At 41.8% G+C, this 22,327-nt stretch overlaps 2 protein-coding genes across 2 annotated transcripts in view; both read right to left on the bottom strand.

The window, feature by feature from the left end:
• Nucleotides 1-387: 387 nt before the first annotated feature.
• LOC118958719 (uncharacterized) overlaps nt 388-22,327 on the bottom strand; it is a 42,057-nt gene continuing 20,117 nt past the window's right edge. The window contains exon 4 of the mRNA XM_090194867.1: nt 388-2,889. Within this exon, the coding sequence (XP_090050993.1) occupies nt 1,787-2,889 (1,103 nt within the window). The 3' untranslated portion in view covers nt 388-1,786. The remainder of the gene's footprint in view (nt 2,890-22,327) is intronic.
• Nucleotides 7,575-11,171, bottom strand: LOC118940074 (uncharacterized). Its single transcript, XM_090194955.1, has 3 exons — nt 10,500-11,171; nt 10,037-10,131; nt 7,575-9,901 (listed from the first exon to the last, which is right to left on the bottom strand). The coding sequence occupies exons 1-3, from the start codon at nt 10,903-10,905 to the stop codon at nt 9,701-9,703; spliced, it is 702 nt and encodes a 233-aa protein (XP_090051081.1). The 5' UTR covers nt 10,906-11,171; the 3' UTR covers nt 7,575-9,700.

The raw sequence follows: 22,327 nt of genomic DNA, 5'->3' as shown, positions 1-22,327 counted from the left end.
CTTGGAGTCACGTGATGATATGTTGTGTGGTCCTCCCTCTAAAACTTGGAAAACCATGTCGTTTATTAGGCTACAGATGAAATAAGTTATGAACTTCACAGGGTGGTGAAACTACATGTGATGAGCTTGATGCTCCATTCCAATACATTTTGAGGGTCTTAATCTGGTGACATGATGACCGATGCTTGGTTGCCATTTGACAAATAAAATAATTGCTCTCACCCATGATAATCTCATCAATCGGGTAACGTTTATTCAACCAGTGGGAGGTTTGTAATTGCCCCCAGGAAAGTCGAAAGAGGAACTCTTCATTGAGACAATGATAAACAGCAATCTGTGGGAGAGTTGTGGTGGATATTATAAAATAAGGATCTGCTGGAGTCCAAGTCAAACCAAGATTCTTTATTTCTGAGGTCAAATCAAATGAAATTTTATTTGTCACATACACATGGTTAGCAGATGTTAGTGCGAGTGTAGCGAAATGCTTGTGCTTCTAGTTCCGACAATGCAGTAATAACCAACAAGTAATCTAGCTAACAATTCCAAAACTACTACCTTATAGACACAAGTGTAAGGGGATATGTACATAAAGATATATGAATGAGTGATGGTACAGAGCGGCATAGGCAAGATACAGTAGATGGTATTGAGTGCAGTATATACATATGAGATGAGTATGTAAACAAAGTGGCATAGTTAAAGTGGCTAGTGATACATGTATTACATAAAGATGCAGTAGATGATATAGAGTACAGTATATACGTATGCATATGAGATGAATAATGTAGGGTATGTAAACCTTATATTAGGTAGCCTTGTTTAAAGTGGCTAGTGATATATTTTACATCATTTCCCATCAATTCCCATTATTAAAGTGGCTGGAGTTGAGTCAGTGTGTTGGCAGCAGCCACTCAATGTTAGTGGTGGCTGTTTAACAGTCTGATGGCCTTGAGATAGAAGCTGTTTTTCAGTCTCTCGGTCCCAGCTTTGATGCACCTGTACTGACCTCGCCTTCTGGATGATAGCGGGGTGAACAGGCAGTGGCTCGGGTGGTTGTTGTCCTTGATGATCTTTATGGCCTTCCTGTGACATCGGGTGGTGTAGGTGTCTTGGAGGGCAGGTAGTTTGCCCCCGGTGATGCGTTGTGCAGACCTCACTACCCTCTGGAGAGCCTTACGGTTGTGGGCGGAGCAGTTGCCGTACCAGGCGGTGATACAGCCCGACAGGATGCTCTCGATTGTGCATCTGTAGAAGTTTGTGAGTGCTTTTGGTGACAGGCCGAATTTCTTCAGCCTCTTGAGGTTGAAGAGGCGCTGCTGCGCCTTCTTCATGATGCTGTCTGTGTGGGTGGACCAATTCAGTTTGTCTGTGATGTGTATGCCGAGGAACATAAAACTTACTACCCTCTCCACTACTGTTCCATCGATGTGGATAGGGGGGTGTTCCCCCTGCTGTTTCCTGAAGTCCACAATCATCTCCTTAGTTTTGTAGGTCAAATATATGTTTGAGTATACCCTGTACCATTTAATTTCATATGGTAAAGACAGGTAAACACATTGTCAGTCAACAATATAAGACAATGGGAGCACTGTGTATGTTCTCTGATGAATTTTAAGCCAATGTGATGTGAAATATCAATATACACGCTAAGAGAAGTAATTTCTCTCTCCGGTGTGGATTCTCTAATGACGTTTAAATGACTGTTATGAGTACTATGTTTTCCCACAGTCTGAGCTTTTCTAAGCCTTCTCCTCTGTGTGCAGTCTAATGTGTTCTTTCAGGCTTCCTAAATGGGCAAAAGCTTTGCACCCTGGGAGGAGTGGTAAGGCTTCTGCCCTGTGTGTATTCTCTCATGTCGTTTCAGTGTCCCTGAATTGTTGAAACACTTTCCACAATGGGAGCAGTGGTAAGGCTTTTCCCCTGTGTGTATTCTCTCATGTTGTTTCAGGTATCCTATCTGGCTGAAAAACTTTCCACATTGGGAGCAGTGGTAAGGCTTCTCTCCTGTGTGTATTCTCTCATGCCGTTTCAGCTTTCCTGAATGGTTGAAACGCTTTCCACACTGGGAGCAGTGGTAAGGCTTCTCTCCCGTGTGTATTCTCTCGTGTTGTTTCAGCTCCCCCGAATGGTTGAAACACTTTCCACATTGGGAGCAGTGGTAAGGCTTCTCTCCTGTGTGTATTCTCTCATGCCGATTCAGCTTCCCTGAATGGTTGAAACGCTTTCCACACTGGGAGCAGTGGTAAGGCTTCTCCCCTGTGTGTATTCTCTCGTGTTGGTTCAGGAATGCTTTCCGGCTGAAACTCTTTCCACACTGGGAGCAGTGGTAAGGCTTCTCTCCTGTGTGTATTCTCTCGTGTTGTTTCAGCTCCACCGAACGGACGAAACACTTTCCACAATGGGAGCAGTGGTAAGGCTTCTCTCCTGTGTGTATTCTCTCATGTAGTTTCAGGTGTCCTCTCTGGTTGAAACCCTTTCCACACTGGTAGCAGTGGTAAGGCTTCTCCCCTGTGTGTATTCTCTCATGCTGTTTCAGCACCTCCAAATGGACGAAACACTTTCCACAATGGGAGCAGTGGTAAGGCTTCTCTCCTGTGTGTATTCTCTCATGTTGTTTCAGCTCCCCCGACTGGTTGAAACACTTTCCACATTGGGAGCAGTGGTAAGGCTTCTCTCCTGTGTGTATTCTCTCATGAGCTTTCAGGTGTGCTTTCTGGTGAAAACTCTTTCCACACTGGGAGCAGAGGTAAGGCTTCTCCCCTGTGTGCATTTTCTCATGTTGTTTCAGGTCCCATAACCGGTTACAACTCTTTCCACAGTGGGAGCAGTGGTGTCGTCTTGCTAGTTTGGACGTCCCTGGCTCTGGTTCCTCCGAGTCTGGCCTTTCTCCTGCCAAAGACAGTGTTATTTTTAAATAGAGACCCGAATGAAACCACATGATAAAACAACCTTGCTACGAGGGTAAATCCTAAATCAGATCTCTCAATAACCCGAGGCCAGTTTTAAAAATCTTAGTGTGATTTTAAAACAAATGTAGAGCTTCCTGGTAATTACTGATATGTTTACATTACTTATTTTATTCATCCTGTTTTAAAAGTCAGAACACAAAAACCTGGACAGTTCTAGGACACCGAAGACACAGACGTCGCTGGATTCCAATTGAACAGGTGGTTCTAAATATATAACATGCATAGCTGTATGATACAGAATGTGACCTACACACTTCCTTAAACATAAAATAACTAAAGAAGTCATTTTGTGTGGAAGTCCAAAACTTGTTTTTACGTCGAAGATACAAAGAACATCAGTAACATCTCCCCGTTGTTGAAAGGGTTCGACACATTGCTCGACCAATTTCTTATTTATACATTCACAGATTTTCAACATTTTGATTATCGCTGATGTCATATTTTGGGTAAATGTTCCTAAAACTGATAGTAACAACAAAAAACAAAAATATAAACGCAACATGTAAAGTGTTGGATGTTTCATGAGCATCACTGTTAGTCAACATTTATTCTTTGCCAAGATAATCCATCCACCTGACAGGTGTGGCATATCAAGAAGCTGATTGAACAGCTTGCTTATTACACAGGTGCACCTTGTGCTGGGGATAATAAAAGGCTACTCGAAAATGTGCAGTTTGTTCACACAACAATGCCACAGGTCTCTGAGGGAGCGGGCAATTGGCATGCTGATTGCAGGAATGTCCACTGGAGCTGTTAGGAAATGTAATGTACAGTACCAGTCAAAAGGTTGGACTTACCTACTCATTCAAGGGTTTTTCTTTATTTTTACTATTTTCTACATTGTAGAATAATAAAGACATCAAAATGATTAAAAAACACATGGAATCATGTAGTAACCACAAGTGTTAAATCAAAATATATATTTTATTCTTCAAAAGTTGCCACCCTTGCTTTCTCTCAACCAGCTTCACCTGGAATCCTTTTCCAACAGTCTTGTAGGCATTCCCACATATGTTGAGAACTTGTAGGCCGCTTTCCCTTCACCTCTGCGATCCAACTCATCCCAAACCATCTTGATTTGGTTGAGGTCGGGGGATTGTGTAGGCCAGGTCATCTGATGCAGCACTCCATCACTCTCCTACTTAATCAAATAGCTCTTACACAACCTGGAGGTGTGTTGGGTCATTGTCCTGTTGAAAAACAAATGACAGTGGGACTAATCCCAAACCAGATGGGATGGCATATCGCTGCAGAATGCTGTGGTAGTCATGCTGGTTAAGTGTGACTTGAATAAATAAATCACTGACATTGTCAATAGCAAAGCACCCGCACACCATCACATCTCCTCCTCCATGCTTCACGGTGGGAACCACACATGCGGAGATAATCTGTTCATCTACTCCTCGTCTCACAAAGACATGACGCTCGGAACCAAAAATCTCACATTAAGACTCATCAGACCCAAGGACAGATATCCACCGGTCTAATGTCCATTGCTCATGTTTCTTGGCCCAAGCAAGTCTCTTCTTCTTATTGGTGTCCTTTAGTAGAGGTTTCCTTGCAGCAATTCGACCATGAAGGCCTGATTCACGCAGTCTCCTCTGAACCGATGATGTTGAGATGTGTCTGTTACTTGAACTTTGTGAAGCATTTATTTGGGCTGCAATTTCTAAGGCTGGTATCTCTAATGAACTTATGCATCAGAAGTAACTCTGGATCTTCCATTCTTGTGGTGGTCCTTAAAGTAATGATGGACTGTTGTTTCTCTTTGCTTATTTGAGCTGTTCTTGACATAATATGGACTTCGTCTTTTACCCAATAGGGCTATCTTCTGTATACCACCCCTACCTTGTCACAACACAACTGATTGGCTCAAACACATTAAAACCTGTTATGGCTAGGGATTCCACTAGCGGAACATTTCGACAACATCCGGTGAAATTGCAGAGTGCAAAATATATTTATTTTTATTAGAAATATTTAACTTTCATGCATTCACAAGTGCAATACCACAAATTAAAGCTTAAGACTCCATAATGTTTCATCATTAGATGCTACAAGGCTCCTTTAAGACTCCATAATGTTTCATCATTAGATGCTACAGTCCTCCTTTAAGACTCCATAATGTTTCATCATTAGATGCTACAGTCCTCCTTTAAGACTCCATAATGTTTCATCATTAGATGCTACAGGCCTCCTTTAAGACTCCATAATGTTTCATCATTAGATGCTACAGGCCTCCTTTAAGACTCCATAATGTTTCATCATTAGATGGTACAGTCCTCCTTTAAGACTCCATAATGTTTCATCATTAGATGCTACAGGCCTCCTTTAAGACTCCATAATGTTTCATCATTAGATGCTACAGTCCTCCTTTAAGACTCCATAATGTTTCATAATTAGATGCTACAGTCCTCCTTTAAGTCTCCATCATGTTTAGAATGTGTCTGGAAGCGCTACTCTATCTATTCTACTCTCATCCTTTCAGTTTTAATAATATTTTAAAAATAATAATGTTATAATAGGTAATAACTAACTTTAATAACTAGGGTTAATACCTGCCTGGCGCACCAACAAAATATTTCTTTAGCCCCCTCTAACAATACCGCTAAAGAATTAGCATAGTAGGCCATGTAACTTAACCTGTAGTGACACCCAGCCCGTGAACGGGACAGTTATCATCATCTGACACTAATTAGCATAACGCAACGGACATAAATCTTCCTAGAAAATCTTCCTATTCATGAAAATCAAAAGTGAAATATATTGGAACACAGCTTAGCCTTTTGTTAATCACCCTGTCATCTCAGATTTTCAAAATATGCTTTACAGCCAACGCTAGACAAGCATCTGTGTAAGTTTATCATAGCCGGAAATCAGAAAATCAATCAAATTAAATCGTTTACCTTTGATGAACTTCAAATGTTTTCACTCACGAGACTCCCAGGTAGACAGCCAAAGTTCATTTTTTCATTCATTTTTTCCATTTTTTCCCAAAATATTATTTTTGTAGGCGAAATAGCTCTGTTTGTTCTTCACGTTTGGCTGAGAAATCCGAAATCCGAAAAAATCCGAAAAAATATTCAAAATTAGCTCCATAATATTGACAAAAACATGGCAAACGTTGTTTAGAATTAATCCTCAAGGTGTTTTTCTATCTATTTGATAATATGTCCGTCGGGACAATTCCTTTTTCTCTAGGACCGATTGGAGTAATGGCTACCTCTGCACTTTACGTGAGAATCTCTCTCGGAGCCACCATGTGACCACTTACGCAATGTGCCCCCATATGGCTATTCTTCAACAGAAATGCTTAAAACTACGTCACAATGCTGTAGACACCTTGGGGAATACGTAGAAAGCGTAAGCTCGTTGATGGTACATTCAAAGCCATATAGGGAGTCATTGGAACGCAGCGCTTTCAAAACCTGGGGCACTTCCGGATTGGATTTTCTCAGGCTTTCGCCTGCAACATCAGTTCTGTTATACTCACAGACAATATATTTACAGTTTTGGAAACGTTAGAGTGTTTTCTATCCAAAGATGTCAATTATATGCATATTCTAGCATCTTCTCCTGACAAAATATCCCGTTTAAAACGGGGACGTTTTTTTCCCAAAAATGAAAATACTGCCCCCTAACACCAAGAGGTTTTAAGGTAATCAGAAATATTTAGAACTAACTTATTCCTTGACACCCATTCTGAAACTAACTGCAGCTCTATGTTAAGGGTTGCAGTCATTTCAGTCGCTGTAGAAGCTGACGTGTACAGTGTTGAGTCATCCGCATACATAGACTCACTGGCTTTACTTAAATGTCATTGGAATGTTGTTGGTAAAGATTGAAAAGAGTAGGTGCCAAACAGCTGCCCTGGGGAATTCCTGATTCTGCCTTGATTTTGTTGTACAGGCTTCCATTAAAGAACACTGTGTTCTGTCAGACAGGTAGCTCTGGGGCGGCAGGTAGCCTAGTGGTTAGAGCGGTAGGCTAGTAACCGAGAGATTGCTGGATCGAATCCCTGAGTTGACAAGGTAAAACTCTGTCGTTCTGCCCCTGAACAAGGCAGTCCTAGGCCGTCATTGAAAAAAATAATTTGTTCTTAACTGACTTGCCTAGTTAAATACATTTTACATTTAAAAGAAAAACTCTTTATCCACAATACAGCAGGGGGTGTAAAGCCATACGTTTTTTCAGCACCAGACTTTGATCGATAATGTCAAATGCCGAACCGAAGTCTAACAAAACAGCCCCAACAATATTTTTATCATCAATTTCTCTCAGCCAAACAGTCATTTGCAAGTGCTGTGCTTGTTGAATGAACTTCCCTATAAGCTAAAAGTCTATATTTGTTTAATGTAAAACAGCATTGTATCTGGTCAAATATTTTTTTCCCAAAATTGTAAGGGTTGGTAACAGGCTGATTGGTCAGCTATTTAAGCCAGCAAAGGGAGCTTTACTATTCTTGGGTAGTGGAATGACTTTAGCTTCCCTCCAGGCCTGAGGGCACACACTTTCTAGTAGGCTTAAAATAAAGACAAGGCAAATAGGAATGGCAATATCGGCCGCTATTATCCTCAATTTTCCATCCACGTTGTCAGACACCAGTGACTTGTCATTGTAGATTTTATTTGCGCAAAATTTCATTGAAGATGCTCCAAAGATTTTTACAACCATTTTACTTTTTACTATCATTCTTCATGTCATTTATCTTTGTTTCATTGTGTACTTTCTTCTTTTTATTCAGTTTAGTCAAATGATGTCTCAATTTGCAATAGGTTTTCCAATCAGTTATACAGCCAGACCTATATGCCATCTCTTGGTTGAGGTCGGGGGATTGTGTAGGCCAGGTCAGATTGAATCCATGAGCTGACAAGGTAAAACTCTGTCGTTCTGCCCCTGAACAAGGCAGTCCTAGGCCGTCATTGAAAAAAATAATTTGCTCTTAACTGACTTGCCTAGTTAAATAAAGGTTACATTTTAAAAAAAAACTCTTTATCCACAATACAGCAGGGGGTGTAAAAGCCATACGTTTTTTTCAGCAGCAGACTACGATCGATAATGTCAAAAGCCACACTGAGTCAAACAAAACAGCCCCAACAATATTTTTATCATCAATTTCTCTCAGCCAATCAGTCATTTGTAAGTGCTGTGCTTGTTGAATGAACTTCCCTATAAGCTAAAAGTCTATATTTGTTTACTGTAAAATAGCATTGTATCTGGTCAAACACCATTTTTTAGGGTTGGTAACAGGCTGATTGGTCGGCTATTTAAGCCAGTAAAGGGAGCTTTACTATTCTTGGGGAGTGGAATGACTTTAGCTTCCCTCCAAGCCTGAGGGAACACACTTTCTAGTGGGCTTAAATTTAAGATAATGCTAATAGAACTGGCAATATCGGCTGCTATTATCCTCAATCCACGTTGTCAGACACCAGTAACATGTCATTGTTGATTTTTTCCCCAAAATTGCATCAAAGGAGTTCCAAAACTTTTTACAATCATTCTTCGTGTAATTCATAGTGTAGTTTCTTCGTTTTACTCAGTTTAGTCACATGATTTCTCAATTTGCAATAGGTTTGCCAATCAGTTATTCAGCCAGACCTATATGCCATCTCTTTTGCCTCCCTCTTCATCATACCATTTTTAAATTCCTCATCAATCCACGTGGTTTTAACAGTTTTTACAGTCATTTTCTTAATGGGTGCTGCTTATTAGTAACTGGGATAAGCAATTTCATAAACGTGTCAAGGGCAGCGTCTGGTTGCTCGTCATTACACACCACGGACCAACAAATATTGTTTCCATTGTTGGAATCGGCCAAACTTGGAACATGGAGACATTAAAGAAGTGATAGGAAGTGAAAGAGACTGGGTGTTATGTCAGAAGTTAATGGTTCTCTGAAGAAAGACAGGTGGCTTCGGAATGTGTTGGGTGGACGAGAGGAGAGCAAAGTGTGAAACAGGGGAGACGAACATCTGTGGATTAGATGAAGGAGGGGTTGAGGTCAGGACAGATTCTCATCAGGGAGATAAAGGTCTGGTATCCTGTTACTCTCTTCCTGTGGAACCATAAGATGTAAGGATTGGAGAGAAGGAGTGTCTTAAGTGCGACATATATCTGGATGGAACAAACGTTGGGTTGTCTGAATTACAGATGTACAGAACCTTTGGGAATAATTCAACTTGGTTAAAGCTTCTCTAGTGTCCGTGAGTTATTTACTGTGAAAAAAAACAACATAATAACATCAACAACATAGGAATCACCACAAACAATTGTATGACCTCTTATAAAGAACATTAGGCCCAGCCTATTGGACTTTGGTTGTCCTAGATATGACTACTATATTGTGATCACAACAGCCGATGAATTTGGATACTGCTTTCAAACACATTTCTGCAGCAATAGTAAAGATATGATCAAAATATGTTGATGATTCAATTTCTGTACTGTTTGTAACTACCCTGGTAGGTTGATTGATAAACTGAACCAAGTTTATGGAATGTTTTTGTAAAACAAGCACCTTACATTAGGTCATCTTGAAACTTTCCCTCTAAAGCTAACTTTCATCAAGGTTTTATATGGTCTATCGGTTTCTCTCTTTTCATTGGCCGAATCCTTTTTCAGTGTTATGATATTCATTACATCCATATACACTACTCTATCTTCCTGTCAACTAACAGAACTCTGCTGGTTGTCCTGGTAACAGATACCAGTGGGCAGATCTATTTATTTGTTCAAACTGAACTACAGCACTTACTTTGATGTGTCAAATCTGATCCTTTCTTCTCTTCTCCTCCTCTCACAGTTCCACTCAGCCCTGTTGTTTTCCTGCAGTCCACCAGCAGCACAGACAACCTCTTCATACCCAGCAGTAAGGTGTTTCCGGGAGAGGCATGACACGGGGACTCCGGGAGAGAGGAAGGGCTAGCGTTGTCCTGGTAACCATAAAGAGGAGACACAGACACATACCATTATGGATGCTGATGTCACTGTTGTCATAAACTGCTTTACAGAAACACAGCCCAGACCCAGATAGAGCAAGCTGTATGCTAGACCAGACCAAGCTGTACCATCTGGTGTTCTGATCTGGAGAGACTCTTCTCTGCCTCGTCAGCATCAGGATGTTGAGTCTCCCCAGAGGATCCACGATAGTCATGTCTCTCTCCTGTGTTAACGAGAACATCAAACAGATGGTGAACTTATTACCATCATCAATTATTACTGTCTATTACAGTCATAGGGTCTTATCAGAGGCATTAATATCTCTAAATTAATTGGGTGCCTTTTGTGTCCCTTTGATATTTTAAGTATAAATTATGCTCCATTATTACATTTTAAAAGCCTGTTATATATAATTAAATCTAATTTAAAAGTCCCAAAAATATATGTAGCAATGGCAGATTGACCCTTTAACAATTTATATAGTACTGAACATCACATTGAAGTGAAGAACTTAAGTAGAATGCCCCTTAAAACCACACATTAGTTCAACAACTGCATAGTTTGTGCCCCTGTTTTTAAGACAATACTCACTGGTGTTAATGAGATATTCTGTCTCCTCCTCTTTCACTCCCAAAACGTCTTCCTCCTTCACCTTTACTGAGATATAAGCTTTTAGAGAGGGAGAGGATGCTTTCTCTTCTTTCCCTATAACAGCCTCCTCTTCCATTCTGAAAGGTTCTTTCTCTCCTTTCACTGTAATATCCTCCTCTTCGTCTTTCACGACAATGTTCAGCGGCAGAGCATCTTTCTCTCCTTTCACTGTAATATCCTCCTCTTCGTCTTTCACGACAATGTTCAGCGGCAGAGCATCTTTCTCTCCTTTCACTGTAATATCCTCCTCTTCATCTTTCACGACAATGTTCAGCGCCAGAGCTTCTTTCTCCGTACAGCAGACATCCACTTCTTTAGCAGGGGGTGAGTAGTTTAATGAGCTCATGGTCAGGGATGTTAGCTAGCTAGTTAGCATTAGCGAATAGCCTAGTGCTAGGCTCAGTATCAATCTTTAACAAATTTGCAAATTGAACAAGCAAATTAGGTTCAAGTTAACGTCAACTGAAATGTGTTTTAAACACTGCGATTAGCTAATGCACATTAACATGGTCTAAAACGTCAATCTGTAAGTTTTATGTTGTCTAGCAAGCTATCGAGGTGGTTGAAAGAGTTGGCGCCTTGTTGTTCTTGAAGAAGCGTCCCGTCCAGTCCATTATACGTCACGCAAGAAGCATCACCTGAAAGACGCTCGTCGCCATCTGCTGGCTGGAGTGGGTAACGCAGTTTGGAAACAATAGTTACAACACTTTTTGTATTGGAAAGAACGTCATAAATATTTAACAACTAGCTGATATATTTTCTCTTTCGTCATACAACTACTACTTTCCTGTACACAGACGTAAAAGCGTAATATGAATATGTAGATGATGAATAAATACTTCTATGAATAGGTAGTGTGTTAATACACATTTTCTCTGTTAATTTTTTACACAAATTATCAATGAACCTACTAGGTACCTCCCCAAAGCCTTAAACACGGGCACCCTCATAGATATCATCCTAACCAACTTGCCCTCTAAATACACCTCTGCTGTTATCAACCAAGATCTCAGCGATCACTGCCTCATTGCCTGCATCCGTAATGGGTCAGCGGTCAAACGACCTCCTCTCATCACTGTCCAACGCTCCCTGAAACACTTCAGCGAGCAGGCCTTTCTAATCGACCTGGCCGGGATATCCCGGAAGGACATTGATCTCATCCCGTCAGTAGAGGATGCCTGGGTATTTTTTTTAAAATGCCTTTCTAACCATCTTAAATAAGCATGCCCCATTCAAGAAATTTAGAACCAGGAACAGATATAGCCCTTGGTTCTCCCCAGACCTGACTGCCCTTAACCAACACAAAAACATCCTATGGCGTTCTGCATTAGCATCGAACAGCCCCCGTGATATGCAGCTGTTCAGGGAAGCTAGAAACCATTATACACAGGCAGTTAGAAAAGCCAAGGTTAGCTTTTTCAAGCAGAAATTTGCTTCCTGCAACACTAACTCAAAAAAGTTCTGGAACACTGTAAAGTCCATGGAGAATAAGAACACCTCCTCCCTACTGCCCACTGCACTGAAGATAGGAAACACTGTCACCACTGATAAATCCACCATAATTGAGAATTTCAATAAGCATTTTTCTATGGCTGGCCATGCTTTCCACCTGGCTACTCCTACCCCGGTCAACAGCACTGCACCCCCCACAGCAACTCGCCCAAGCCTTCCCCATTTCTCTTTCTCCCAAATCCAGTCAGCTGATGTTCTGACAGAGCGGCAAAATCTGGACCCCTACAAATCAACCCGGGCTAGACAATCTGGACCCTTTCTTTCTAAAATTATCTGCCGAAATTGTTGCCACCCCTATTACTAGCCTGTTCAACCTCTCTTTCGTGTCGTCTGACATTCCCAAAGATTGGAAAGTAGCTGCGGTCATCCCCCTCTTCAAAGGGGGGGACACTCTTGACCCAAACTGCTACAGACCTTAATCTATCCTACCTTGTCTTTCTAAGGTCTTTGAAAGCAAAGTCAACCAACAGATTACCGACCATTTTGAATCTCACCATACCTTTTCTGCTATGCAATCTGGTTTCAGAGCTGGTCATGGGTGCACCTCAGCCACGCTCAAGATCCTAAACGGTATCTTAACCGCCATTGATAAGAAACATTACTGTGCAGCCGTATTCATTGATCTGGCCAAGGCTTTCAACTCTGTCAATCACCACATCCTCATCGGCAGACTCAACAGCCTTGGTTTCTCAAATAATTGCCTCGCCTGGTTCACCAACTACTTCTCTGATAGAGTTCAATGTGTAAAATCTGAGGGTCTGCTGTCCGGACCTCTGGCAGTCTCTATGGGGGTGCCACAGGGTTCAATTGTTGGACCGACTCTCTTCTCTGTATACATCAATGATGTCGCTCTTGCTGCTGGTGAGTCTCTGATCCACCTCTACGCAGACAACATCATTCTGTATACTTCTGGCCCTTCTTAGGACACTGTGTTAACAACCCTCCAGGCAAGCTTCAATGCCATACAACTCTCCTTCCGTGGCCTCCAATTGCTCTTAAATACAAGTAAAACTAAATGCATGCTCTTCAACCGATCGCTGCCTGCACCTGCCCGCCTGTCCAACATCACTACTCTGGACGGCTCTGACTTAGAATACGTGGACAACTACAAATACCTAGGTGTCTGGTTAGACTGTAAACTCTCCTTCCAGACCCACATCAAACATCTCCAATCCAGAGTTAAATATAGAATTGGCTTCCTATTTCGCAACAAAGCATCCTTCACTCATGCTGCCAAACATACCCTTGTAAAACTGACCATCCTACCAATCCTCGACTTCGGTGATGTCATTTACAAAATAGCCTCCAATACCCTACTCAACAAATTGGATGCAGTCTATCACAGTGCAATCTGTTTTGTCACCAAAGCCCCATATACTACCCACCATTGCAACCTGTACGCTCTCGTTGGCTGGCCCTCGCTTCATACTCGTTGCCAAACCCACTGGCTCCATGTCATCTACAAGATCCTGCTATGTAAAGTCCCCCCTTATCTCATCTCGCTGGTCACCATAGCATCACCCACCTGTAGCACGCCCTCCAGCAGGTATATCTTTCTGGTCACCCCCAAAACCAATTATTTCTTTGGCTGCCTCTCCTTCCAGTTCTCTGCTACCAATGACTGGAACGAACTACAAAAATCTCTGAAATTGGAAACACTTATCTCCCTCACTAGCTTTAAGCACCAACTGTCAGAGCAGCTCACAGATTACTGCACCTGTACATAGCCCACCTATAATTTAAGGCCAAACAACTACCTCTTTCCCTACTATATTTATTTTATTTATTTTGCTCCTTTGCACCCCATTATTTTTATTTCTACTTTGCACATTCTTCCACTGCAAATCTACCATTCCAGTGTTTTACTTGCTATATTGTATTTACTTTGCCACCATGGCCTTCTTGCCTTTACCTCCCTTATCTCACCTCATTTGCTCACATCGTATATAGACTTGTTTATACTGTATTATTGACTGTATGTTTGTTTTACTTTGGTGTAACTCTGTCCTTGTATGTGTCGAACTGCTTTGCTTTATCTTGGCCAGGTCTCAACTTGCCTACCTGGTTAAATAAAGGTGGTCTCAACTTGCCTACCTGGTTAAATAAAGGTGTTCTCAACTTGCCTACCTGGTTAAATAAAGGTGAAATAAAATAAAAAGTGTATCTATGATAAAAAATGACAGACCTCTACATGCTTTGTAAGTAGGAAACACTGCCGATTTTGCAGGCTATCAAATACTTGTTCTCCCCACTGTATAGCCATATTATAAAGTATGAAAAGGCTTGTTCGTTCACATGTCATGAATTCACTATGACATGATATTTGTATACGTTTTGTTAGACTTTTATTATGTAATAGATCATATGGGTTGAAAAGTGTTTCATTAGAAAAGTATGAAAATCAAATTAAATATTATTATTCACAACCGGTGTAGACCTTAGTGAAATGCTTACTTACAAGCCCTTAACCAACAATGCAGTTAAGAAAAATACTTGTAAAGTACAAAAAAAAGTCCCTCTGACACCGCCTGGTATAGAAGTCCTGAGTGGCAGGAAGCTTGGCCCTAGTGATGTACTGGGCCGTATGCACTGCCCTCTGTAGTGCATTGCGGCCAGAGGCCGAGCAGTTGCCAAACCAGGCAGTGATGCAATCAGTCAGGATGCTCTCGATGGTGCAGCTGTAGAACGTTTTGAGGATCTGAGGACCCATGACAAATCTTTTCAGTATCCTCAGGGGGAATAGGTTTTGTCATGCCCTCTTCATGACTGTCTTGGTGTGCTTGGACCATGACAGTTTGTTGGTGATGCGTACACCAAGGAACTTGAAACTCTCAACCTGCTCCACTACAGCTCTGTCAATGAGAATGGGGCATGCTTGGTCCTCCTTTTCCTGTAGTCCACAATCATCTCCTTTATCTTGATCACATTGAGGGACTGGTTGCTGTCCTGGCACCACACGACCAGGTCTCTGACCTCCTCCCTGTAGGCTTTGTTGTTGTTGTCAGTGATCAGGCCTGATGACACTGTTCAATGATGGCGTTGGAGTCGTGTCTGGCCTTGCAGTCATGAGTGAACAGGGAGTACAGGAGGGGGCTGAGCATGCACCCCTGAGGGGCTCCCCGTGATGAGGAGCAGCGTGGCAGATGTGTTGTTACTTACTCTTACCACCTGGGGTGGCTCATCAAGAAGTCCAGGATCTAGTTGCAGAGGGAGATGTTTAGTCCCAGGTTCCTAAGCTTAAAGATGAGCTTTGAGGGCACTATGGTGTTGAAAGCGGAGCTGTAGTCAATGAATAGCATTCTCACTTCTTTTTTTTATCTAGGCAAGTCAGTTAAAGAACAAATTCTTATTTACAATGACAGCCTATGAAAGTGGGTTAACTGCCATGTTCACGGGTAGAAAGACAGATTTTTACCTTGTTAGCTCAGAGATTCAATCTAGCACCTTTACGGTTACTGGCACAATTTTCTAACCACCTGCCGCCTCTACAGTCATGGCCAAAAGTTTTGAGAATGACACAAATATTAATTTCCACAAAGTTTACTGCTTCAGTGTCTTTAGATATTTTTGTCAGATGTTACTATGGAATAGTGAAGTATAATTACAAGCATTTCATAAGTGTCAAAGGCTTTTATTGACAATTACATGAAGTTGATGCAAAGAGTCAATATTTGCAGTGTTGACCCTTCTTTTTCAAGACCTCTGCAATCCACCCTGGCATGCTGTCAATTAACGTCTGGGCCACATCCTGACTGATGGCAGCCCATTCTTGCATAATCAATGCTTGGAGTTTGTCAGAATTTGTGGGTTTTCGTTTGTCCACCCGCCTCTTGAGGATTGAACACCAGTGCTCAATGGGATTAAGGTCTGGGGAGTTTCCTGACCCTGGACCCAAAATATCGATGTTCTGTTCCCCGAGCCACTTAGATATCACTTTTGCCTTATGGCAAGGTCATGCTGGAAAAGCCATTGTTCATCACCAAACTGTTCCTGGATGGTTGGGAGAAGTTGCTCTCGGAGGATGTGTTGGTACCATTCTTTATTCATGGCTGTGTTCTGAGGAAAATGTTTGAGTGAGCCCACACCCTTGGCTGAGAAGCAACCCCACACTTGAATGGTCTCAGGATGCTTTACTGTTGGCATGACACAGGGTTGATGGTAGCGCTCACCTTGTCTTCTCCAGACAAGCTTTTTTCCGGATGCCCCAAACAATCGTAAATGGGATTCATGAGAGAAAATGACTTTACCCCAGTCCTCAGCAGTCCAATCCCTGTACCTTTTGCAAAACATCAGTCTGTCCCTGATGTTTTTCCTGGAGAGAAGAGGCTTCTTTGCTGCCCTTCTTGACAACAGGCCATCCTCCAAAAGTCTTCGCCTCACTGTGCGTGCAGATGCACTCACACCTGCCTGCTGCCCACACACCTGCCTGCTGCCCTCACACCTGCCTGCTGCCATTCCTGAGCAAGCTCTGTACTGATGGTGCCCCGATCCCGCAGCTGAATCAACTTTAGGAGACGGTCCTGGAGCTTGCTGGACTTTCTTGGGCGCCCTGAAGCCTTCTTCACAACAATTGAACCGCTCTCCTTGAAGTTCTTGATGATCCGATAAATGGTTGATTTAGGTGCAATCTTACTGGCAGCAATATCCTTGCCTGTGAAGCCCTTTTTGTGCAAAGCAATGATGACGGCACGTGTTTCCTTGCAGGTAACCATCGTTGACAGAGGAAGAACAATGATTCCAAGCACCACCCTCCTTTTGAAGCTTCCAGTCTGTTATTCTGGAAGAATTTGTTCTTAACTGACTTGCCTAGTTAAATAAACGTAAAAAATGAATTAAAAATTAAAAATTCGAACTCAATCAGCATGACAGAGTGATCTCCAGCTTTGTCCTCGTCAACACTCACACCTGTGTTAACGAGAGAATCACTGACATGATGTCAGCTGGTCCTTTTGTGGCAGGGCTGAAATGCAGTGGAAATGTTTTGGGGGGATTCAGTTCATTTGAATGGCAAAGAGGGACTTTGCAATTAATTGCAATTCATCTGATCACTCTTCATAAGATTCTGGAGTATCTTCAAATTGCCGTCATACAAACGGAGGCAGCAGACTTTGTGAACATATATATTTGTATCAATCTCAAAAAGTTTGGCCACGACTGTACATAGGTATTCCTTTTGTCCAGATGTGAAAGGGCAGTGTTGAGTGCAATAGAGATTGCATCATTTGTGGATCTGTTGGGGCGGTATGCAAATTAGAGTGGGTATCTGAACTGATGAAACCAAGATTAAACTCTTTGGCCTGAATGCCAAGCGTTAGGTCTGGAAGAAACCTGGCACGATTCCTACGGTGAAGCGTGGTGGTGGCAACATCATGGTGTGGGGATGTTTTTCAGCGGCAGGGACTGGGAGACTAGTCAGGATCGAGGGAAAGATGAACGGAGCAAAGTACAGAGAGATAATTGATGAAAACCTGCTCAAGAGCACTCAGGACCTCAGACTGGGGCAAAGGTTCATCTTCCAACAGGACAAAGACCCTAAGCACACAGCGAAGACAACATAGAAGTGGCTTTGGGACAAGTCTGATTGTCCTTGAGTGGCCCTGCCAGAATCCGGATTTTAATCCGATCGAACAACTCTGAAGAAATCCTGAAAATAGCTGCGCAGTGACGCTCTCCATCCAACCTGACAGATCTTGAGAGGATCTGCAGAGAAGAATGGGAGAAACTCCACAAATACAGATGTGCCAAGATTGTAGTGTCATACCCAAGGTGGCTTGAGGCTATAATCACTGCCAAAGGTGCTTCAACAAAGCACTGAGTAAAGGTTCTGAATACTTATTTAAATGTGATATTTCAGTTTTAATTTTAAAATGCATATGCATACATTTCTAATCCTGTTTTTGCTTCGTCATTATAGGGTGTTGTTGTGCAGATTCATGAGGGAAACCTCCCAATTTAATCCATTTTAGAATATTCCAGTAAATTCAGGAAGTAAACTGAAAATTCCAATTCTCTTCTATAGTTTTCAATGAGGAAAATGTGGAATTTGGTTTACTTTCTGAATTGACTGGAAATGAAATGGATTTGACTCCAACCCTGGTTTTACTACAAATCTGTCAACGTCATCATTTAGTCAATCGATGTTATAATGCATAAAGCTCACAGATGTGATTGTTCTCATTCAGAGTAAATTATTCTAATTGAATAAAACATAATTAAACAAATCAAATGTATTATGTACCTGAATAACTTCAACAACCTGGTTGATTCTCTGGTTGATTCTCTGGTTGATTCTCTGGTTGATTCTCTGCTTAACAACACTGACTGTAAATCAATCTGGTTGATTCTCTGGTTGATTCTCTGCTCAACAACACTGACTGTGAATCAATCTGGTTGATTCTCTGGTTGATTCTCTGCTCAACAACACTGACTGTGAATCAATCTGGTTGATTCTCTGCTCAACAACACTGACTGTGAATCAATCTAGTTGATTCTCTGGTTGATTCTCTGCTCAACAACACTGACTGTGAATCAATCTGGTTGATTCTCTGCTCAACAACACTGACTGTGAATCAATCTAGTTGATTCTCTGGTTGATTCTCAGCTCAACAACACTGACTGTGAATCAATCTAGTTGATTCTCTGGTTGATTCTCTGCTCAACAACACTGACTGTGAATCAATCTGGTTGATTCTCTGCTCAACAACACTGACTGTGAATCAATCTGGTTGATTCTCTGGTTGATTCTCAGCTCAACAACACTGACTGTGAATCAATCTAGTTGATTCTCTGGTTGATTCTCTGCTCAACAACACTGACTGTGAATCAATCTGGTTGATTCTCTGCGCAACAACACTGACTGTGAATCAATCTGGTTGATTCTCTGCTCAACAACACTGATCGCGTCAAACTTTGCTGTGTGTCCAGGCTGTCACTTCTGTCATCAGATACTAACACCAGTGCTGCACCTTTGTCCTTGTCCCTGGATGACGGCTTCCTGCTCCCTCTTCCATGGTGGGAACACTGCTGACTCAACATGGGCTTCCTGGTTATGAAAGAAAGTGTGGTGGTCAATGGTAGCCACTCTCATTGTTTGAAGCAGTTGTGGTCTTTGTTGGCATGTATCCAGACCCCAGAATGGTAGTAGAAAGGAGCCTGTTCCCTGCACGCTTCCTCACAATCATTGGCTGGATCGACCACTCCCCCAACTGACCACAGGACCAGTATTGCTGTCTGATCTTCATTCCTACAGCCTTCATCTCCGTCCCTGGAGTCTCTTCACTGTCTGATCTTCATTCCTACAGCCTTCATCACCGTCCCTGGAGTCTCTTCACTGGGTAAGTATAGATAGTATAAGAAACCTCTCCCATTCTACTTGTCTATTATCTTTGTTTAGAAATAGTCATTTGTGTGACCTACTGATTTTCCCTACAATTTCTTTTAAGGATTTAGAAATATAGAAATGGTAGAAGGAGGAATGTCAGAGTCTGGAATATAAATATATACAGTGCCTTGCGAAAGTATTCGGCCTCCTTGAACTTTGCGACCTTTTGCCACATTTCAGGCTTCAAACATAAAGATATAAAACTGTATTTTTGGGTATTTTCAAGTGGGACACAATCATGAAGTGGAATGACATTTATTGGATATTTCAAACTTTTTTAACAAATCAAAAACTGAAAAATTGGGCGTGCAAAATTATTCAGCCCCTTTACTTTCAGTGCAGCAAACTCTCTCCAGAAGTTCAGTGAGGATCTCTGAATGATCCAATGTTGACCTAAATGACTAATGATGATAAATACAATCCACCTGTGTGTAATCAAGTCTCCGTATAAATGCACCTGCACTGTGATAGTCTCAGAGGTCCGTCAAAAGCGCAGAGAGCATCATGAAGAACAAGGAACACACCAGGCAGGTCCGAGATACTGTTGTGAAGAAGTTTAAAGCCGGATTTGGATACAAAAAGATTTCCCAAGCTTTAAACATCCCAAGGAGCACTGTGCAAGCGATAATATTGAAATGGAAGGAGTATCAGACCACTGCAAATCTACCAAGACCTGGCCGTCCCTCTAAACTTTCAGCTCATACAAGGAGAAGACTGATCAGAGATGCAGCCAAGAGGCCCATGATCACTCTGGATGAACTGCAGAGATCTACAGCTGAGGTGGGAGACTCTGTCCATAGGACAACAATCAGTCGTATATTGCACAAATCTGGCCTTTATGGGAAGAGTGGCAAGAAGAAAGCCATTTCTTAAAGATATCCATAAAAAGTGTTGTTTAAAGTTTGCCACAAGCCACCTGGGAGACACACCAAACATGTGGAAGAAGGTGCTCTGGTCAGATGAAACCAAAATTGAACTTTTTGGCAACAATGCAAAATGTTATGTTTGGCGTAAAAGCAACACAGCTGAACACACCATCCCCACTGTCAAACATGGTGGTGGCAGCATCATGCTTTGGGCCTGCTTGTCTTCAGCAGGGACAGGGAAGATGGTTAAAATTGATGGGAAGATGGATGGAGACAAATACAGGACCATTCTGGAAGAAAACCTGATGGAGTCTGCAAAAGACCTGAGACTGGGACGGAGATTTGTCTTCCAACAAGACAATGATCCAAAACATAAAGCAAAATCTACAATGGAATGGTTCAAAAATAAACATATCCAGGTGTTAGAATGGCCAAGTCAAAGTCCAGACCTGAATCCAATCGAGAATCTGTGGAAAGAACTGAAAACTGCTGTTCACAAATGCTCTCCATCCAACCTCACTGAGCTCGAGCTGTTTTGCAAGGAGGAATGGGAAAAAATGTCAGTCTCTCGATGTGCAAAACTGATAGAGACATACCCCAAGCGACTTACAGCTGTAATCGCAACAAAAGGTGGCGCTACAAAGTATTAACTTAAGGGGGCTGAATAATTTTGCACCCCCAATTTTTTAGTTTTTGATTTGTTAAAAGTCTGAAATATCCAATAAATGTCGTTCCACTTCATGATTGTGTCCCACTTGTTGTTGATTCTTCACAAAAAAATACAGTTTTATATCTTTATGTTTGAAGCCTGAAATGTGGCAAAAGGTCGCAAAGTTCAAGGGGGCCGAATACTTTCGCAAGGCACTGTACAGTTGGTTTACAATGTATATGATGGTGTGTCTAGACATTATGGACCGTATATGAATATAAAAGGTGTGTCCATCAGTAGTTATATAGGATGAGCCTTGACTAGAATACAGGGTGGAGTACTGGGTGGTAGACGGCTAGTAACAGTGACTAAGTTCAGGGCAGGGTACTGGGCGGAGGCCGGCTAGAAGTGACTATTTGAACATTCATATTGAACAGCCTTACCTATAGAGTAGCACCACCACCCATCAGACCATTCTCATGTTGATGTCAAAGCTGCAGTGTATTGTTGCTATAGGAGTTTATGATTAATAATCCTATTTATTTCAAGCCCCACTAAGATGTCACCATACTATTAATTTAAAGCCCCTCTGTCAGATATAAATCATCAGAGTGGGAAACCAACTGACATGGAAACAATGGAGCAAATGTATCACTATCAGAGGGGTGTATTATGACATCAGATAGAACTACTCAGACATTCCAAATATCACTTGATTATCAGAGGGGTGAATTATGACATCATATAGAACTACTCCGACATTCCAAATCAGGCTTCATCCACATCATGAAGGTGGATATTGAGCCAACCATTTCATAAGTAATGACCGGGCTGATGGAAACAGGATATGCCTGAAAAATTTAATAATTGGTGACATTTTGTTACTTCGTTTGACAATTTGTTTGTCTTTTTGTGCCAGTAAAAATGTTTAAGCGAGAAATGGCAGTGGAAACTCTTTGATGCGCAAATATTTATATAACAACCATCACATCTTAGTTAACTTGGAGTCACGTGATGATATCTTGTGTGGTTCCCCCACTACGATTCGGAAACCCATGTAGTTTATTAGGCTACAGATGAAATAAGTTATGAACTTCACAGGGTGGTGAAACTACATGTGATGAGCTTGATGCTCCATTCCAATACACTTTGAGGGTCTTATTCTGGTGACATGATGACCGATGCTTGGTTGCCATTTGACAAATAAAATAATTGCTCTCACCCATAATAATCTCATCAATCGGGTAACAATGTTTATTCAACCAGTGGGAGCGTTGTAAATGCCCCCAGGAAAGTCGAACGAGGAACTCTTCATTGAGACAATGATAAACAGCAATCTGTGGGAGAGTTGTGGTGGATA

The sequence above is a fragment of the Oncorhynchus mykiss genome, chromosome 13 (genome assembly GCF_057628025.1).
Source record: "Oncorhynchus mykiss isolate SJ-2025 chromosome 13, ASM5762802v1, whole genome shotgun sequence".
Lineage (NCBI taxonomy): Eukaryota > Metazoa > Chordata > Actinopteri > Salmoniformes > Salmonidae > Oncorhynchus > Oncorhynchus mykiss.
The sequence above is the reverse complement of the archived record's forward strand: the minus strand, read 5'-3'. Positions and strand labels throughout refer to the sequence as shown.

Excerpts from the sequence above, each read along its gene's own strand:
- LOC118940074 (XM_090194955.1), bottom strand. The coding sequence starts at position 10,905 with ATGAGCTCATTAAACTACTCACCCCCTGCTAAAGAAGTGGATGTCTGC. Across the intron at positions 10,132-10,499 it reads AGAATATCTCATTAACACCA|GAGAGAGACATGACTATCGT; the intron begins GTGAGTATTGTC and ends TCGTTAACACAG. Across the intron at positions 9,902-10,036 it reads CCAGATCAGAACACCAGATG|GACAACGCTAGCCCTTCCTC; the intron begins GTACAGCTTGGT and ends TATGGTTACCAG.